Source organism: Gracilinanus agilis, chromosome 1 (assembly GCF_016433145.1).
Source record: "Gracilinanus agilis isolate LMUSP501 chromosome 1, AgileGrace, whole genome shotgun sequence".
In the NCBI taxonomy this organism is placed as follows: Eukaryota; Metazoa; Chordata; class Mammalia; order Didelphimorphia; family Didelphidae; genus Gracilinanus; species Gracilinanus agilis.
The window spans coordinates 97,031,736-97,044,346 of record NC_058130.1 but is presented as its reverse complement, the minus strand read 5'-3'; the positions used below and the strand labels follow the sequence as shown (position 1 = coordinate 97,044,346).

The 12,611-nt window shown below is 49.4% G+C and overlaps 1 protein-coding gene across 1 annotated transcript; it reads right to left on the bottom strand.

The window, feature by feature from the left end:
- Positions 1 to 4,211: 4,211 nt before the first annotated feature.
- Positions 4,212 to 12,228, bottom strand: LOC123230817 (tumor necrosis factor receptor superfamily member 16-like). Its single transcript, XM_044656992.1, has 6 exons — positions 12,157 to 12,228; positions 9,815 to 9,947; positions 8,718 to 9,011; positions 5,273 to 5,441; positions 4,971 to 5,113; positions 4,212 to 4,876 (listed from the first exon to the last, which is right to left on the bottom strand). Exons 1-6 carry the CDS (start codon positions 12,226 to 12,228, stop codon positions 4,560 to 4,562), a joined length of 1,128 nt encoding a protein of 375 aa, XP_044512927.1. The 3' UTR covers positions 4,212 to 4,559.
- Between the last annotated feature and the right edge of the window lie 383 nt (positions 12,229 to 12,611).

The window sequence follows — 12,611 nt, the reverse complement described above, 5'->3', positions numbered from 1 at the left end:
TATATCTACCATCTAGACCAGTGATTCCCAAAGTGGGCTCCACCACCCCCTGGTGGGTGCTGTAGCAATCTAGGGGGGCGGTGATGGCCACAGGTGCATTTGGGGGCAGTGATAGTATGTGACGGGGCACTAAGTAATTATTTTCTGGAAAGGGGGCGGTAGGCCAAAAAAGTTTGGGAACCACTGCTCTAGCCCATCATAGAAGTAAGATTAGGGTCATTTGAGGCAATCCTGCCTGGATGTTAAATCTAGAAGTGATCTAAAAATTCATTTAGTTGAACCCCCACTCCTTTGCCCCCTTCATTTTATAGAAGAGGATACTCAAGGTTTAGCATCTGTGAGACTAGTCCCACCCATTTCCTTGTCACTTTGCCTGGCCAAAGAGGGAATACAAGTAGTAGGCACCAACAACTCACAATGCATTGAATGGTCCCCTGACTTGGGGTTGGGGTATGGAGAGGGGCTTCCTCCCCACCTCAGTCCCAGAGAGGTAGATATGGCTGTCTGACTTTAAAGTATTTTCTATTAATCATTCACTAAGTCTAAAATTTCCTATTTTCCTATATAGGCTAGAAGAAATAACATCTCTTACCCCTGGGATCATCCATCTAGTTGAGACCGTACACGTGTGTGTGATCACTCATAGTACATGATGTCCACTAAATACAAGATGAAGGGGATAGGCAACATTTGAGAAGATGGAGAAACCCAAGTGCTAGAGGGGAGCCTGGAGGCAGTGATAGATAGTTCATGTTTCTGGAGTGCTTGAATATCTATGCAGTCCTTAGCCTCAGCCAAATGCAAGTAGGATTTCATTTTCTCCCTTTACAGAAGGTCTCAAGGGTTTCAGAGAAACCCTTTCTGGGAGATGTGTGGAAAGACATGGACAGAATCCACCGAGAATATTTGGGGGTAGAGGTGCAAACTGTTCTAGTGCTGGGATTTCCTCCCCTCAATAAACTGGGGGCTCCATTTAAGAATTTCAAGTTTTTACAAAGTGGTTTCCTCCTAACATTCCTGTGAGGTAGAAGTACAAGAATTACACATACTTGACGATGAGGCACAGAGGTGGAAGGAGTGTTGGCGTGAGTCATTCAGTGAGGTAAGTCAAATGGGGCTCAAACTTGAGGATATGAAATAAGGATAATGCCTCTGGCAGCTGTCTCACAAAATAGTGGGAATCAAATGAGATCATGTATTTAGTCTTCTGCAGGGGCAGCTAGGTGACTCAGGAGATAGAGAACCAGGCCTGGAGATGGAGATGGGAGGTCCTAGGTTCAGATGTGATCTTAGATGCTTCATAGCTTTGGGACCCTGGGCAAAGTCACTTAAGCCCATTTCTTAGCCCTTGCTGCTCTTCTGCCTTGAAAATACTTGGGATCAGCAAGGGTTTTAAAAAATAGTAATGTCCTTTGTGAACCTTAAAGCACAATATTCAGTGCTAATTTCATCTCAGTTTTCTTAGAACAAGATCAGATTGATTATCCAGGGAGGTTTCTAGGGTTTCATGGAGGCCTGAGGTACTACTCTGCTTTCTGAGGAGTATAACAAAGTAGTACGTGTGGATGACATGAGCTGGTTCATCTAAACCCTAATCTCAGCCTTTCATTGTGTAATCATTGTGCCAAGGAGTCAAACTGAGGGAGTGAAGCCAATGAAGACATGTTCTTTTACAAGAAAGTTGTCAGATGACGTTGGTGAGATGGCAGAGTAGAAAGAGGATTGGTTTGGGGAAATAGAAGTAGGTTCTAGGAGCTTCCCAGACATTTTCTTTCTACTGTGGAAAAAAAGGTATGATGTGTGGAAAAAATCTTGAAGGTTTATGAAGCAGAAATGGGCACTTAATATTAAAACTAACACTAGTTACTGACTATTCAGAACTGACCTGCCCTTCCTCTCCTGAGGTTAGGTTTTTCTTGAACTGGAAAGTCCCTTGCTTTCTCAGATCTGAATAAGTTGGTTCCGAATCCAAGGCCAAAAAAAAAAAAAAGTTACCTTTCCCAGTTTGAAAATAAATTAAAAAGCATTTGAAACATCCAACTTGATTCTTCTACCCAGCAGGTCTGGACATCTTCAGTACATTTTATTTAAGCCAAAGACCTCCTTGCTGGCCAAACTGCTCATCCTGTTGCTGGCTAGATCTCTACGGCCCTGAGTCAGGAGGTCAGGATGAAGCAGCTTCTCAAATTTTCTAAACTGGAATAATTTGATTATATAGGTGGAAGGACTCTTAGAACATGGAACATCACAGCTGAGAGGGGCTTTGGGATGTCCATTTTACATGTGAGGAATATGAGGTCCATTAACAGGTATCAAGTGGCAGAGCTCCATTTCAAAACCATGTCCTATTTTGTTTTCCAGCTCTCTCTCCTAGCTGGCTTTTCCTATTCCTTTCCTTTGTCTACTCTTGTTTCTAGTATAAGGAAGGGAGGAAAATGGCAAGGGTTTCTGAACTACTACCACCATCCTAAAGACTCCTTTTATTTCAGAAACTTAAGTACCTTTAGGAATGATTCCAAGACAGGTAACCCCCTAACTGGCACAACAGATTCTCAAAGCTCTGAAACAGCCTATTTAGTAGTGGTTGCTGTGGTTTGATCCATGAAAAAGGTGGGATTGAAAATTTCCTATCTCTGGTCATCATAATGACCAACCATGATTCCAAAAGCCTCATGATGTAACAAGTTACCCACATTCTGATAACTGATTCAGAGTGCAGACTGAGATCATTTCCCCATAATTTTCAATTGAGACATAACCAGAAAAAGAATTTGCTTTGTTTGACTATAGATGTTTGTAATGGGAATTTTTGTCTTTCTGGCTTTTTCAGGTAGTGAGAGGAAAAGTAAGCAGATATTTTTGTCTGAAAACTTTTTTTTTTAATAAAACCAATAGATGGCTAATGGGCTTATAGTTATCCTATCAATTTCCATTTTTATGGTAAATTTAAAGAGAGAGACTATGATATAGCTAGCTATAGTCACTAATCATTCCCCGAAGAGTCCAGCCAGCCCACCCTATGCACCTTGCCTGGGCATCTGTGAGATTTAGAACTAGAAGGGAACTTAGGCAGCATCTAGGCCCCCAACTCCTTCATTTTATTGGCAGCCTTCTATTGTCACCTCTGTTTTAGGTCCTTGTCTGGGGAGGGAGCAGGAAAGGGGAAAGCCCATCTAGCCCTGCCTAAACGTGGATGACAAAATGGCCTCAGACACTGATGGATGAAGGAATCAGGTAAGTGGCTGAAAGTATAGCTAACAAAAAACACTTGCTGGTAGTGAACAGAAAATTATATTTATGCCAAGATGTTTCATGGAAGAACTGAAAAAATATTCCAGTTGTGTTACCATTGTGTTACACTGGACAAGTTACTTCCCTTTTCATTACTTGAGGTCCCTTATTTATAAAATTCTTGGACAAAAATAAGAGATTCTTTAAAATTTTTGATAACTTTCGATTTAATTGGCTTCTCTTGCAATCCTGTGTATTTTACTTGATATCCTTAAAAAGCTTTACACATTTTGAGGAGGCCATAAGTTTCATCTGACTACCAGACACCAAAAAGAACTAGATTGCTCTCAATTCACTTTTAGCTGTTATATTTTATGTTGTAAGAAGCCCTTCAAAAGAAGGGACAGGTAGGTGGCTTAGTGGATTGAGAGCCAGGTTTAGAAATGAGAGGTCCTGGGTTCAAATGTGGCTCCAGACACTGCCTAGCTATGTGACTTTGGGCAAGTCACTTAATCTCAATTGCCTGCTCTTGCCTTAGAACCACTATTTAGTATTGATTCTAAGACCAAAAGAAAGGATTTAAAAAGAAAAAGGCATCATGGAATAGTAGGGCTCCTCATGCCTTGCCTCTCACAGGCCATGTGCGTGTCTGCCCTTTCAAGTTCTCAGCATTGATAAATCCCAGACCTGAACCAAAGTAAGAGGTCTTTCCTGCCTCTGGCATTGTTCTTTAATCCAAGCAGGAAGTTCAGGAGACAAAATGGTGCTGATCAAAGGAAAGTGGACCCAGAGTAATCTCTCCACATGTCTTAGTCCCATAGAATGGTTTTCAGCAACCACATTCCTTTCTCCTCTTTTCCCCCTGCTTTCCTTTTCATTCCCATCCCAGAAAGACCAGACAAAATTGAGAAGTTAGACATGTTCTCTTTTAATTTGTAAACAAAAATGATGAGACCAAACACAGGGGTAGAGGTAAAGATTTGGAGGCCCTCTCCATCTACGCCTAATTCCTGCTCCAAAGAACTAGAAACTTCCCACCCTGGCAGGAGGGTCAAGAAAGCCTTCCATGACTCCATCCAGCCCCTATTTCTCAAGAGACTTTACTGGGTCAGGCAAGCAGGGACCTGAGGCCATTCCTATCCATCAGATATGACGAAACAATCTCCTGGGCCCAGGGAAACTGGCCACAGGCAGAGGAAGGACACGAGGGGCCTGGCTGGACGAGAGGTATAGAGGAGGTGGACCCTGAATCAAAGCCAACCATGTTACCCTGAGAGAAGCAAGGTGGTGGACGGAAAGCCCCAGGTCAACAGACCCAGGCCTGAGATTCATACCATGGAGTTAGCCTCATCAGGACGCAACAGAGCCCTGGCCACATCCTCTCGGCCTATGGCCCTCAGCGATGCCTCCAGGACCTCCAGGGTGGCTCCGGCCCCACCCTGAGTAGCCCAGTCATTCAGTAAAGTGTGAGCAGGTGCTGGGTCCAGGCCCATTGCTGCCACAGCCTCAGTTTCAAAACCCAGCTGCTCAGCCAAGACCTGCCAGCCTGCTGGGCTGCCCACTTCCAACAGCTGCTCCACCTCCTCTTGTTGCCCCCTGGGGAGCTGCCCATAGAGATGCCACCGACAGGGCTCCAGCTTGGCCCCTAAGGAGGAAGGGGGGTACACAGGAGATGAGGCCTGGGACCTGGTGGAGACAAGGGCAGGGGGTCTGGGAAAGCATGCCAGCGATGGTCTCACCTTTGCCCAAACCATGGAGTTCATGGAGTCCTGTCGTGTCCAGGCAGATACTGCTGTCACTGTGCAGCTTCTCCCCCTCGGAGACCCCCAGCTCCCCAGCCCGAGCCTTGGCCAGCTGTTGTTTCTGCTTGCAGGTTCTCCAGCTGTCAGGTAGATAGGTGCAAAAGGGTGAGCCTCAAAACACTCGGGGAGCTCAGGGACACTCGCCTCTCTAACCACCAGCCTCCAGCCTCTCCCTTCCCATTGACTGGGTGCTGGGCTTTGGGGAGGGGGTCCAGGAGAGGCCCCGGCTCTTCACCTACCACTTGAAAGCAACATAAGCCAGGAGTCCCACCACCACAGCAGCCAGCAGGGAGCAGTAGATGGGGATGATGACGCCCGAATCCTGAGGAGGTGCGGGGAAGGTGGAAGAGACATTCAAGTCTGCACCCTTGGCTTCTGCATCGCGGATCAGGGTGTGAAGTTCCTCATCTGGGGAAGGGACAAAGGACAGCGACACGTGTAGACAAGCTAATACCACCAGGAGACCAAGTGACAGGTGGCAGACCAAGGGGCAAAGGGCTGGGGAGCTTCCATAGATGAGGCCTCAGAGGAATGGATCCAAGGACAGACTTGGGGCTGGAAGGATAGGCAAGGCCAGTTACCATGAGGTGCAGGGAGGGTGGAGAGGTGGGAGAGGATTAAGAATATTGCCAGGAGGAATCCCTAGAATGCTAGGGAGAGCAGTGCTTGGCTGAGAGGCACATTATGGTGGTTTTGAGGACCCAAAGACTGAGGTTTAGGGAAGATCCACTATTGGGGGGTTCAAAGGGACAGCAAGGTGGATGCAGGATCCCATCATTTCCTCCCTCCCAGCTTCTCCTAAGGCCCAGGAATATACTAGAGAAAAACAGGTCTGCGGGATTCAGAGGCTTTAGAGCAGGGGTTGGCAACATATGGCTCTTTCTGCAGGAGCCATAAAGTCAATTTTTTTTTAGGCGCTGTTACAGGAGCCGCACTGTGAGCACTGTACGGCTCTCACGAAATTACATTTTAAAAAATGTGGTGTTTGTGGCTCTAACAGCCAAAAAGGTTGCCGACCCCTGCCTTGGAGGATTCCCCAACCTGGGAAAAGAAGACTTTGGGAGTGGGGGGAATCCTCAGGGCCACACTTGCAGGATCTCTTTTCTTTCCCTGTGACCTGGAACTTGAGAGTTTAGAACTTTTGCTCCCCTTCCCTTCATCATAGGCACTAGCTATCTCCTGAGCTTGCTCAGCATTTTGGGGGAATTTGTGTCCCCAGTTCCCCTTGCCGCCTCCTTTTTTTTCCTGAGACATGCTTAAACCCCTCTTTCCCTTCCCATTTGAGTTAGGCAGCAGTTCTGTTCCCCCCCCCCATACACACCCAGGTCCACAGTTCCTCAGAGATCCAGGACTAGAATCTTGAAGCCCCTCCCTTACCTCATCATTAGGGCTTCTCATGGAATCTGGGATTCAAAGCTAGAAGGAACCCTTAGAAATCACATTGAGCAACCACCTGGCCTCAGTGTTACTTCTCAGCTACTCTGAACACAGCAGCATTCTAGACACCAGGGAGAAGAGGAGACACACAGTCTCTTCTCTCAGTGGAAGATGGTTTGGGGAGGAAAAGAGATTTCTAGCTCAGAATCTGGAGACAAGACACAAAGGCATATGAAATGATGTGACATTGCCTGAATCCCCATGTGGTTTTCTGGGAGGAAAGTGGAGGAGGCATTTCTCTTAGTCTGGTCCCTCTGCCTCTCCATGCCAATATATCAGGATCTTGCCCTCCTTAGGAGAGCAGAGGGTCAAAGAAACACAGGAGCCAAAAGGATTAAATACCAAAGGATGGGTGGAATGACCAAAGGGTCAGAGAAATATGGGGCAAAGCACTATGAGTCTGAGGGGCAGAAGCAAAAGGGCAGTTGGAAAAATAGTGAGACCAAACAGTCTGAGTCAGAGGAAAAGGGTCACAGAAAAGGATGAAGACAGCAGGACAGAAGGACACAGAAATAAAGCTCCTGTAGGAGGCTACCCATGGCCCTTTTCTAGTAAGAACTCCATAAATGCTCATTAGATGGTGGGTGAATACAGAGGGGCCAGAGACATGGTTTAGGACAAGGGGATAGGAAAGAGGCTAGAGAGATGGCTTGGGCAGATATGAGTGCCGGTCACAAGATAGAGGCAAAGAGGAACAGCAACAGAGACAAAGGGCCCAGGGACAGGGGGAAGAAGATCCAAAGGATCTATCATCTTGGTCGCCGTCATAACAATTCCTCAATGTCCTTCCTCAAATAAGATGATCAGAATGGAACATGAAGCAGGTAATTGTTGATCAGGGCAGAATAAATTGTGATTGTCATTTATCTAGTCATGGACACTAAAACCCATTTAGTCTCATTGGCTGCTAGACTACATTCTTGGTGATTAAAACCTCCAAATCTTTTTCAAATGAATTGGGTTTTCTGATTTTTGTTTTGTTACCTTCTGTTTTGCAACCAATGTTGGTTCCAAGATAGAAGGGTGTTAAGGGTTGACAATGGGGGTTAAGTGATTTGCCCAAGGTCACACACAGCTAGGAAATGTCTGAGAGGAAATTTGAACCCAACACCTCCCATCTGCAGGCCTGGTGCTCTATCCACTGAGCCACCTAGAGCCTCAAATGAACTATTAACCATTTTGTACTTGTGAAATTGACTTGTGAGAAAAGCCAAAACCAGACACGAACTTTGCTAAATGAGCAGTTATATCCAGGCCCTGTCAATTGGCTGGGAACTCTCTTTCACCAAAGAAGGGGGCCTGGAAAGCTGAGGAAACTCAGAGAAACAGAAGAGAGAAAACTAAAAAGACTGGAAGGCACAGAGTGTGTACTGGAGAGAGAGGACTGGGCCCCCCCTCTTTGGGGCACCAGAGAGGGCCTCTGAAGAGTGTACCCCGTTTCTTGCACTGTCTAATCACAATTCCTCGAACCTTCATCTAGCTCTTGTAATTCCTCTCTGGCAATGAATGATATTACTTGCCCACCCAGGGGAAAGGAGAAACCTGGAACTTCAGGAACCATAATCCCTTTTCCTGGAAGGTCTTCATGGTCTGCCCAGCGCGATCCCCTTTCTGACTGAAGGAAGGCCAATCTCAAACTTCCCAGCACCTTCCTAGCCATCCCAGGGTAGCGCCTCACACGTGGTAATGCTTAAGACATTTTTTTTTTTAACCTTTTTGGAATTCCTGCCATTTTTGCTACCTTCTCCCCTACCCCCCAATTATCCTCCTTGACATTAACTGACTGTGATCCTGGGCCTCTCCAGGCCTCAGTTTCCATCTTTGAAAAATAAAGAGGTTGGAGTAAGTTGTCTCTTAGGATCCTTTCCAGTTCTAATGTTTTGTTCTAAGGGCACATCCAGCTTTGTCACTGTGTTGTTTTAAGATGCCTGCTAGCCTGGACAGTCTGTTTCGAGGCCCCTTGCCAGCTCTGCTATTCCTTATTCGCGGGTCCCTTCTACTTCAGGGGACCTTCCAGTTCTGATGTTGGGGTTCCACCTATGTTCTTTCTCTCCCATCCTCCCACATCCTCTCTGTCCTTTAAGACTCCTGCTCCACCATCTCTAGGAAGCCTTTCCCTGAGGAACCCAGACCCCTATGGAGGTCTCTGCTCTGCTCTTAAAGCCTTCACGTGCTACATCCCAGATTAAGGCCCCAAGCACAGGGTTCGCCTTTTCTTGGGTGTGACTCCCCTCGCCCCAACCTCACCCATGCAAAGGGTGTCAAAGAGGCGAGTGCAGGCCAGGACCACCACTTTGCTCTGATTGCAGTGGGTGCAGGCCTTGCAGGGCTCCTGGACACTGCTCTCCTTGGAGTAGGTGCCCGGGGGACAGGGCTGGCACACGGTGTCAGTTTCCTTCCCACAAGGAATCCTGGCTTCATTGCCTGGCGGGCAAGCCTTGCATGGCTGGCAGTGGTTGGTACTGTTGAGAAAATGTCCAAGGGGGCAGCTGCAACATGGCTGACAGGGCTCAGAAGTGCCTTCTGGGGACGAGGTCTCATCTGTGGGGGGAAATGGAGGACAAAGTGAGGCCTGGAGGTGCGATAGGAAGAATCCAAAGCCAGGAAAATCTGCGCTTGACTAGCATCTCTGATACTAACTCACTGTTGGGCCAAGAACTTCCCCTTCTCTTTAAATGAGGGGAAGTGGCTACGGGATCTCTCAGGCCCCTGTTGGCTCTGAAAATTCCATAGTTTTCCTTGGAAAAACCACTTCTCTTTGTGGCTCATTTTCTTCCTTCTGTAAAATGAAAGCTTTGGAAGAGATTGTTTCTAAAAGCTTCCAGCTTGGGCATTCCTTGCCATTCTTTCCACATATGATCTTGGGTCTCCACGGCCCCCATCTGCAGGCTGGATGAGGGAACATTGCCTCCTACGCTTCACGAGGCGATCTGTTATTGATCAGGAGGCCTCAAGAACAATAATAATCAGGAGGTCTTTAAAGCACTTTCAAATTTACAGAGCATTTTCTTCCCCATCCTGGGAGGTTGGTGGGCAAGTCTAATTGTCCCCATTTTACCTAGGAGAAAACTGAGGCTCAAAGGAAGTTGAGAACACCAGCTACGGTCAGAGATGGCCCCTGAACCCAAGTCTTCTGACTCCAAAAGCCTTCAAAGTGCTTTGGAAGAACTTCGATTACCCTGCAGGAAGGCTGATTACAATTATATGAGAAAGTGTATCTTCTGCCCTCCTTCCTTCCTTTCCCCCTCTCCAGCTCCCCCAACACTGCCTGTCCCAGCTGACTGCCAGCCCTCTTCCCCATCATCCTCCCCACCTCAAATTCAGGCGCACACACACTCACGTACTGGAAGGACATGGTCTACACTGCACATCAACTTCTCCACAGGGCTCTGGAGCCCTCCAGCCTGGGGGGCAGCGGTTACAGCACAGACCTCCCCAAGGGAAGAGCCCGCTGGGGCACAACTGTCCAGCCCACACCTGGGAAACAGAACCCGTGAGGATCGAGGGATGCCAAGCACTGCCAGGAGCTGCCCCCCCATTCCAGGGTCCCCAGCCACTCCCCACTTCCCTCAGGCCCCCTCCTCCTACCTCTTCTCCCCCAAGCTGAGCCCACAGGGTGAGGGGGGAGCAGGAGCCCAAGCCTGAGGTGGGGGAGGGGGCTGGGAGGGCAGAGCCACAGGCAGACAGACAGGGAGAAAGTTGGGAGAGAAACACTGATATGGAACAGCTGCAGTCAGGAGAAAGGAAGAAAAGGAATGGGGTGGGGGTGGGGTGGGGGGCCTGAGGAGACTTCCGGTGTGACCTAGCAAGGAGGGAGGCCTTCCCAAGATGGGAGGAGAGAGAACAGGCCAGAGAAAGAGAGGAAGGGGGACATGGAGGGATGAGAAGATGGTAGGAAAGACAAAGGGAAAAGTAAAAGGCACTTAAAAATATGGAGAGAAACAAAGAGCCATACTCCACCTCTTCCCCATCAGGGACCCTCACTTGGACAAGGGATGGAAAAATGGGCCAGGGAGGGGGTGCAGTTTGCATCTCCTGTCCCTGACTTCTTTTAGTCCCCAATAAATGATTTCTTTCAGGTTCTCTTAAGGAATTTCCTTTATGCCCACAACACTACATGAAAGGAGAGGGGACCATGACTTTTCTGGAATAAACCATCCTCTTCTGCCCCCACAAAGCCCTGAAGAATGGCAAACATCCCGGGTGGGGCCTTCAGCCCAGAGAGGCATGGCACCTTTCCCTGAGGCACACACCAGACTCCTTCAAGAACTCAGAGGAGGGTCCTACAATGAAACGCTGCTTCTAGCCCAAAGATGTAAGTTCCTGGCTGACAGAGATTGCAATGCAAGTGGGGGTAAAGAGGACCCACTCTCTCCCAAAGGAGAGCTTAGGCCATCTGGCCGGAGGGGGATAAAATGGATGACTTTGAGAGGAGGGCCCACCCCAAAGGGGCCCAGACCTTCACCCCCACCCCAAATTTCTTCCTCCTCTTCCTCTGAAAGTGTAAAACGTCTGGTCCCTGGGTGTAGTGGCCCCATGGTGGGCCATCCCTGGGATGGAGTTAGACTCTCATTTCTAATTGGGTTTGTGACCTTAAGCAGGACATCCCTTCCCTGGGTGTCAGGGTCTTCTACTGTAAACTCTGGCCATCAGATTGGACCTGAGGCCCTCCTTGGTTCTGAATTCAGTTCCATTTTCTAAGGACCCTCTGGGCCTCCAGAATCCGATTCTCTGTTGGGCGTTGAGGGGGAATGCCAAGGGCACAGAACCCCAGGTCTGCTGGTCAGCCCTGTTTTCCCTTTTTGCAGCTCAGATCCCTCCTCTGTAAAACGTCTTAAAGGATCTCAAAGGGTCTTCCCAGCTCTATGCTCCCCTATGCGGGTGTACAAATGTGTGCTGGCCTGGCTGTGTTTTCTGCCTGGAAGCAGCTCCCCAAATCTATAGCTCCTTATTTCCGGAGGCCACAGCCCTGCCTTGGGGGCTCCCAAGGAGAGGGGAGAAGCTGGGTGTACACCGGTTCCCAGGCCTCAAAGCTACCCCCCCTCCTCTGCCCCCCACCTGGCTGAGGCTCGGATGTCATATATGGGCAAAGCCTCCGGGCTCAGAAAGGAGTAGGGGGCGGGGGTTGGTTGGGGTGGGGGTTGTTGGGAGGAGAACGTGTTCCCCGCTGTTTCTCGATTCCACTCAGGATCTTCTTTCAAGTCAAGAGACCCACTTTCTAGTTCAGGTTCTAAAGCCAACTTGATGAATTTACTTGAGTCCACTCCTTCCCCTCAGTGGGCCTCAGTTTCCCTCTCTATAAGAAGGAATGGACTTAGGATGATCTCTAAGGACCCTCCCACTCTATCATTCTATTAGCACCTTCTCCCTCGGCCCCTCTCGGAAATCTCAAGGGGCAGCTCTCTCTTCCTCCTCCTCCTCCTCCCACCCGGCCCGCTTCAGCCTGGGAGTGAGATAGTCTCCCTCCCGGCTAAGGGCCCGTCCACAGGAAAGGAAGTCCCTTCCCCGGCTTGGTCGCAGTTGTGGTGAAAGGGATGAACTAGGTCACCTCTGGGAGGGCATATAAGTGACTGCAATTCCCTTCCCCTCCGGCTCTTCCAGGGGCTTGGCCCCAAGGCGGGGGGGGGGGGGGGGACAAAAAACCCCGGGTGGGGCAGATGGACGGGACAGAAGGACGGAGGCTCACCTGGGGCTGGAGCAGCGGCCTCAGGAGCAGCCACAGGAGCCAAGGGCGCGGCCACCGCCGGTGCCAGGACATCTTCGTGGTCTCCGGCCCCTGGGGCCCTGCCCGTCTGGGTCCTCAGTCTTTGCCCGGCTGCTGGGGCGGGCACAGACTGGGGAGAGGTACTAAGGGAATCGAGTTGGGATCCGAAGCGGCAAGAGAGCAGGAGGACAGGAGGGGAATCTGCACGAAGTGGGGTGCAGAAGGAGCCGGAGCTAGAACTTGGGAGAGGAGAAATGGAAGGGTGGGGAACGAGGGCTTGGGAAGGTGGGGTGAGGGGCGGGAGTTTGGGGGCCGAGGACAAAGTAGGAATGGGGTGGGGGTGGGGAGTCTGGTAGTGATCCTGGGGGGCCCGAGCCCAAGCCCACATGGAGCAGGGGCCGGAGGAACTTGGGGGGGACAAAAAGCCGGGAGAACGG